The 7,500-nt window shown below is 43.9% G+C and overlaps 1 protein-coding gene across 1 annotated transcript in view; it reads left to right on the forward strand.

The window, feature by feature from the left end:
• Positions 1–7,500, forward strand: part of LOC119573933 (nephrin-like) — a 46,663-nt gene that overhangs the window by 1,049 nt on the left and 38,114 nt on the right. The window contains exon 2 of the mRNA XM_037921036.1: positions 1,405–1,537. Coding sequence (XP_037776964.1) covers positions 1,405–1,537 — 133 coding nt within the window. The remainder of the gene's footprint in view (positions 1–1,404; positions 1,538–7,500) is intronic.

Below are 7,500 nucleotides of genomic sequence, written 5' to 3' on the forward strand. Positions count from 1 at the left end.
TTCAGCCCTTTTTTTTGAGGAAGGGGAAGGGGACGCGGAGAGGAAGGAAGGAGGGGAAGGGGTGAGGGGAAGGAGTTAGGAGGGGAGGGGGAGGGGTAAGGAGGTGTAGGAAGGAAGGAGGGGACTCAGCGAAGGGAAAAGGCTGGGAGGAAAGGAGGGAAAGGAGCGAAGAGGGGAAGGGACTAGAAAGGAAGGAGAAAGGTCTAGGGGAAGGGAATGAGGTTCATGCTACATATTTGTTTCAATTCGTTTGTTTACTCACTACACTCACTTCGTGTTGTGAGGCAAGGAAAGCTCGATATTACTCTCTGGCTTTTTCCTCCCCCGTTGTTCATGTGAGTTAGGGCAGTGTTTTGAGTTTCGTATATTTGAGGTTGTTTATTTGCCTCGGAACGGGTGTGCTGGGGAGAGATTGTGTTCGTTTTCGTTCACTCAACATAGAGTATTTCATTGTTTATTTTTTCTTTATGATGATATTGCTGTATATATTGTCGTTTTCATTTTCGTTATCATCAGTATTATTGTTATTATCATGATTATTATTGTCATCATTATTATATCACTGTTTTTGTTATTATTATTATTGCTTTATAATAATAATAATTATTATTATTATCATTGTTATTATTACCATTGTTATAACCATCATTATTATCGTTACTATTAATATTGTTATTATGATTATTGTTATTACTATCATTACTATTATTATTATGATGATGATGATGGTTATGATTGTAATAATTACAATTACTATTATCATTATCATTATAATAATAATAATGATAATAATAATAATAATAATAATAATAATAATAATAATAATAATGATATTATTATTATTATTGTTATCATTATTATTACTATTATTATTATTATTAGATAACTATAGCGGAAATGGAAACATCAGTGACATATATATACAAAACACACGCAGACACATATACATAAGGACACACACACACGCGCGCGAACTTTCTCATAATCCCCCTCGAGATGACAGACATATGAGCTTTGTCACGTAATTAGTACATATTTCTCGTACCTTGTTGCCTGTTCTGAGTCACGGAAAGCCTTGCTGGAAGCTGTCTCATCCTAGGAATTCGTGTGAGGATGAGAGCAGCGGGGCGGAAAGAGGGAGGACAATAAAGAGAGAATGAGGAGATGAATGTGAGAGGAATGTATGTGTATGTGTGTGACTTTGCCTGTTTGTTTAATTTCATGTGTAGATATAAGTATGTGTGTGCCTGTGCGCATGTTTTTGTATATGCGCGTGCAAGTGCGTGTGCGTAGGGAAAATTATTGTAATTAAAAACGTAAAATTAAAATAATTTTCTGTTCAACACAAGAAAGTCTACGGTTTAACGAACCCCCATTTAACTTACCCATCGCTTTCCCATCCAGGTCCCTTGACGGTCGTCCAGGCGGTTGAGTCTGGGAGGGTCCTACTCCCTTGCCACGTGGCGCCTCCGGTGCCCACCGACGAAACCATCCTGATCCTATTCTACCACGGAGCTATTGGGACGCCCATTTTCAGGTGAGATTTTGAAAATGTTTCTTAAGCTGAATACACACACACACACACACACACACACACACACACACACACACACACACACACACACACACACACACACACACACACACACACACACACACACACACACACACACACACACACACACACACACACACACACACACACATATATATGATATAATATAATATAATATAATATATATATATATATATAGATATAATATTATATATTATATATATGTATATATATATATATATATATATATATATTATATAATATATATATATATATATAATATATATATATATATATATATATATATATATACATACACACCACACACACATATATATATATATATATATATATATATATATATATATATATATATATATATATATATATATATATATATTTACATACACACAGACAGATAGATTTATGTAAATTATCAACAGTATGACCGAGAGCTTTGTTAATGTTCCTAGTCATTTATTATGCCGGAGCTATTTATTGAGCAGATTTTATTTAGGATTATATTTGAGCATTAGTTTTCACGGGTATGCATATAAGTAAACAGATATAAAAACAAGTATAACTATATATGTATATACCAATAACTATATATGTATATACCAATAGATAAATCAACTGACAGATAAACATAAAGGCAGAATAGTAGATCGATAGATATATATAGAGAGAATGATTTATAAAGGGATCAATGGACGAAATCCGATTAAGAGATGAGACACATATATCAACACACGTAAACAAATAAATAAAAGAAAAAATACACGAATAATCACAAAAAAGAAAAGGAGAAGATAGAAAAAATATTCCTTTTGTGCAATACATTTTTCTGAATGTCTCCACCTCTCAACCTGTGTTATTTAGTGTAGCTGTCGGGGGGAGAGGGGAGGGAGGAAGGGAGGGAGGGAGAGAGGGAGAGAGGGAGAGGGGAGGGAGGAAGGGGGTGAAAGAGGAAAGGAGGGCGGGAAAGAGGGAAGGAGAGAAGGCGGGAGGGCGAGAGGGAGGGAGGGAGAGATGGAGAGAGGGAGGGAGGGAGGGAAGGAGGGAAGGAGGGAGGGAGGGAGGGAGGGAGTGCCGGAAAGCGGGAAAGAGTGAGAGAGGGAAGGAGGGAGAGAGGGAGGGAGGGACGGCGAGAGGGAGGGAGGGGGGGCGGGAGGGAGTGAGTAAGAGAGGGAAGGAGGGAGGGAAGGGGGAAAGGGAGGGAGGGAGGAAGGGAGAGATAGAGGGTGGTGGGCGGGAGGGAGGGAGGGAAGGAGGGAAGGAGGGAGGGAGGGAGAGAGGGAGGAGAGGAGGATGGAAGAAAGAGGGTACATGAATCTTCGCTTAAAGGTGTTTTGGTAATATTTCCTTTGATTTATCGGAGGCTTGTCTGAACATGAATGGGAACGAGAGCCAAAACATGAAAATGTGAGAGGAAGAGAAGGAGAAAGGAAGGAAATATAGAGGAAGGGGGAAGGGAGGGAGGGAGGGAGGGAGGGAGGGAGGGAGGGAGGGATGGGGAGGGAGGAAGGGAGTGAAAGAGGGAGGGAGGGAAGGAGGGAGTATGAAAGGAAGAAAGGAGGAAAGGAAGAAGGAAAGTGAGGCTCAGGGAGATAGAGGGAGGGAGAATGAGAGGGAGACGGGAGGGAGGAAGAGAGGAAGGAGGGAGGGAGGGAGGGAGGGAGGGAGGGAGGGAGGGAGGGAGGGAGGGAGAGAGGGAGGGAGGGAGGGACGGAGGGAGGGAGGGAGGGAGGGAGGGACGGAGGGAGGGAGGGAGGGAGGGAGAAAGATTGAAAGAGAAAGAGAGAGGAGGGAGTGAGGGAGAAGAAGATGAAGGGAAGGAGAAGGAGAAAGAGAAAGAGAGAGAAAGAGAAAGAAAGAGAGAGGAAAGGGAGATAGCGATTCCCATAAAAATACCTGGTGCATTTGCATCTGCCACACAACAACTATTGCATCAACATCACAACAACAACTAGCGAGGACAAGAGCAAGCAACTCCAACAGCTTATACAACAAACGGCAAATAATAACAGCAGCAGTAACATAAACATTAATAACATCAACAACAACAAACAATAAAAGTATCAATAAATACAAGTAATTAGAAACAACAAGCAACAAATATAGTCACCAATTTCAACAAAACAAAAGCAAATGACAGCAGACAATAATATCGAGAACAACAATAAAAATAAAAAAATCACCAACAATCAAAACAAAGAACTTCAGAAAAACACCACCACCATCATCACCATCACCACCACCATCACCACCATCACCACCACCACCACCACCATCACCACCAGCACCAACAACAACAGTCGCACACGCCGCACCTCGCCTTTTGCCCCCCCCCCCCCCCCCCCCCCCACCCCCCCCGCCCCCCCCCGACCAGCGCGCCGGGCTAACGCATCGCACCGCATCCTCTCCGCAAACGGCTCACGCACCGGACCCAGATCCGTCGTGTCGTCTCGTAAGCATCCTCACGCGTTCCTTCGGGATCCTGCGAGGCGTCTGCACCCATAGCACCCTCCCTCGCCAGCGTCTATTGACCTGGATCCAAGCTCTTTATCTCTCTTTATCTCTCGCTGTACCTGGAGACTTGCTAATAAACAAGACTTTGTATTGGGATTCTGTTTTTCTTTTTTTGCTTATAGGTGAAATCGATGTTTTCTTCATTAATAAGCTATTTATTTAAGTATATGGTTATGTGTTGAAACGCAGTTCCTGCTCCCAATACTCTTAGGATTTTATTCTTTGCGATACTCTGAATATGAAAAAATATATATGACATCACTTGCAGCCATGGCGTCGTCCTCGATAGAGAAAACTTTCGGAATCCAAACATTTTTGTTCTTTTAACCGTGAAAAGAAAACACGACTAACTTGATTCATGTGCGAAGTTTAAGTTTTCTTTTATTGCAAAACAGAAAAGCCAGTTATTCTTAGAAGACTTCAAGCGTTTCGTAGTCAAATAAAACATATTATCGACAACAACACGCTATTTCTGTGGAGATCCAAAAATACAAAAAGATTCATGCCAGATGCGAGATTCAACTGGAAGATGAATCTCAGGATGAATCCAACATTACCAAGAGCTGCATCAGAATTCTACAGAATATAATGATAACTCTTCTCCCTCCCAATCGAAATCGCCAATCATAATTTTACCGGGAATCAGTCAGGTAATATAGTACGTTACATTGCCCCTTTTTTCCCGAAAAGCTTAGCTAGTTAAAATTTTTATTTTCCGAGTGGCATTCGGAGATTCCGGAAAAATCACCTTGTATTCATACACTATACTTAAATGACATCATGATGTTATCAGAACCAGTCGATCTACATTTTCTTTCATTTTAGAGCTGTTTCTACATTTTTACAGTGTTCTTAACATGCAAAATGTAAAAAAGAAATATATAATTACTTTTCATGAAATACCGAGAAAACTCATGGATTAAAATCGTCAAGTAATCATTAAATTCCCCCTTTGAAAAAAAGCCGACATAAGATTATTTATGCCACCCGCCCGCCCACCACACCACCCACACACACACAAAAACACACACACCACACACACCAACACACCACACACACACAACACACACACACACACACAACACACACACACACACACACACACACACCACACCACAACAAAACCCCACACAACAAAAAACACACACACAACACCCCCAAAACCCAATGGGTCTGTGTGTGTGAGGACACAGGAGAGAGGAAAAGAGAGAGAGAAGGGAAAAGGGGAGAGGAAAAGGAAAAAGGGGGAAGGAAAGGGAGAGAGGAGAAAAGGGGAGAGAGAGAAAAGGAGAGAGGAGAGAAAGGAGAGGAGAGAGAAAGGAGGGAGAGAGAAAAGGAGAGAGAAGAGAAAAAGGGGGGGGGGGAAAAAAAGAAAAGAGAGAGAAGGGAGAGAGAGAGGGGAGAGAGAGAGAGAGAGGGAAAAGGGGAAAAGAGGAGAGAGAGGAGAGAGAGAGAGGAGAGAGAGGAGAAGGAGAAGGAGAGAGAGGAGAGGGGGAGAGTGAGAGAGAGGGGAGAGAGGGAGAGGGAGAGAGAGAGATTTTGGGAAAAGGAGGGGGAAGAGGAGAGGAAAAGGGGAAAAGGAGGAGAGGAGAGAGCCCGGGACGGGGGGAAAGGGGAGTGGAGAGAAAGAGGAGAAGAGAGAGAGGGGGGAAGGGGAGAGAGAAGAGAAAAAGAGGGGAAGGGGAGAAAAAGAAAAAGAAGGGGGGGGGGAGAAGAGAGAGAAAAAGGGGAGAGAGAGAGAAAAAAGAGGGGGAGAGGGGGGTTTGAGAGGGGAAAGGGGGAGAGAGAGAAAGAAAGGGGGAGAAACCGAAGAGAGAAAAAGAGGGAGAGGGGAGAAAAAAAGAAAGAGAGGGGGGGAGAAGGGGAAGGGGAAAGGGGGGAGGGGGGAGAGAAGGGGGAGAGGAGAAGGGGGGGAGAAAGGGGGAGGAGAGAGAAAGAGAGAAGAGGAGAGAGAGGGGGAAGAGGGGGAGGGGAAGACAGGGGACCCAGGAGGAGAGGAGAGACGGGGGGAGAGAAGCAGGACAGGGGAGAGGCGGGGAGGGAGAGGCCCAGGGAGAGAAACGAGAGAGAGGAAGAGAGGCGAAGATGGGGGAGAGCGAGGAAGGGGAGCGAGAGGGGAGCGAGAGAGAGCCCAGGAGAAACGAGAGAGAGGAGGAGAGAGGAGAGGGTAAAAAAGGAAAAGAAGGGGAGAGAGGACGATGGGGAGGAGGAGAGAGAGGAGAGGAGGGGGCGGGGAAAAGAGAGGAGAGAGAGGAGAGAAAAGAGAGAGGAAAAAGAAAAGGAGGAGAGAGAAGAGAGACGGAAAAAGAGAGGGGGGAAGAGGGGAGGGGGAGGGGGGAGAGAGAGAAGAGGACCCGAGAAAAGAGAGGGGCGGGGGGACCAGGGGGGAGAGGAAAAAAGAGAAGGGGAGAGAGACGGGGAAAAGGGGGGGAAGAAAAAGGGGGGGGAGAGAGAAGGACCCGAAAGGGGGGGAGGGGGGAAAAGGAGAGAGAGAGAGAGGGGCGAGGGAAAAAGTTTTTGGGGGGAGAGAGAGAGAGAATTTAGGGGGTGAGAGAAGAAGAGGGGAGAGAAACAAAATACAAAGGGAGGATAATATGCTTTTGATGGCTGATACTTGACAGTCAAGTAGTGTTTTTTAATATTTGGACAACCCCGGGGAGGAAAATGGGGCGGCCCCGGCCCCCCGGAGGGGGGAGGATTATTTATGGAAAAACGTAAATTTTGAACTTCCCCATTTTTTCTCCTTTCCCTTTTTCGGTACGTGAAACAAAAAATTTTTTTTCTTTTATTTGTTTATTTGTTTTGTCTATTCACCTCCCCCATTCATTCATTTATTTTACCTGAATTAAATTTTTTTGGGTTTTTTTTATCCCTTCCCTTTACCTAAGTATCTAATTTCTGTTTCATTGTCTTTCTGCCTTTTATACCTTCCCTTCTCCCTTCCTTTCCCTTTTCCCCCAAACCAGTATTTTTAACCCCTTATTTTCTACTTTTTTTTCCCCCATTTTTTTTTTTCCCCCTTTTCTCCCCTCTCTCTCCCCCCTCTCTCTTCCCCTCTCCTCTCTCTCTCCCCTCTCTCTCCTCTCCTCTCTCCTCTCTCTCTCTCTCTTTCTCTCATCCCCTCCCTCTCTCTATCTCTCTCCCTCTCTCTCTCTCTCTCTCTCTCTCTCTCTCTCTTTCTTATTCCTCATATTTCTCCCCTTCACCCCTGCCAATTCCTCTTTTTTCTTCCCTTTTTTCACCCCCTCACTCCATTCATCTCTTTCCCTTTTCCTTGTTTCTCGCCTCCTATTATTTCTTCCCTATTTGTGTTTTCTCTTATCCATTCACTTCACACTTCACTCTTTTCATTTCTCTCATCCCCTTCTTCCACTCCACCGTCACCCCTTACTCCTTTCCTTTCCACCCATTTC

Source organism: Penaeus monodon, chromosome 6, assembly GCF_015228065.2.
Source record: "Penaeus monodon isolate SGIC_2016 chromosome 6, NSTDA_Pmon_1, whole genome shotgun sequence".
NCBI classification, from domain to species: Eukaryota; Metazoa; Arthropoda; class Malacostraca; order Decapoda; family Penaeidae; genus Penaeus; species Penaeus monodon.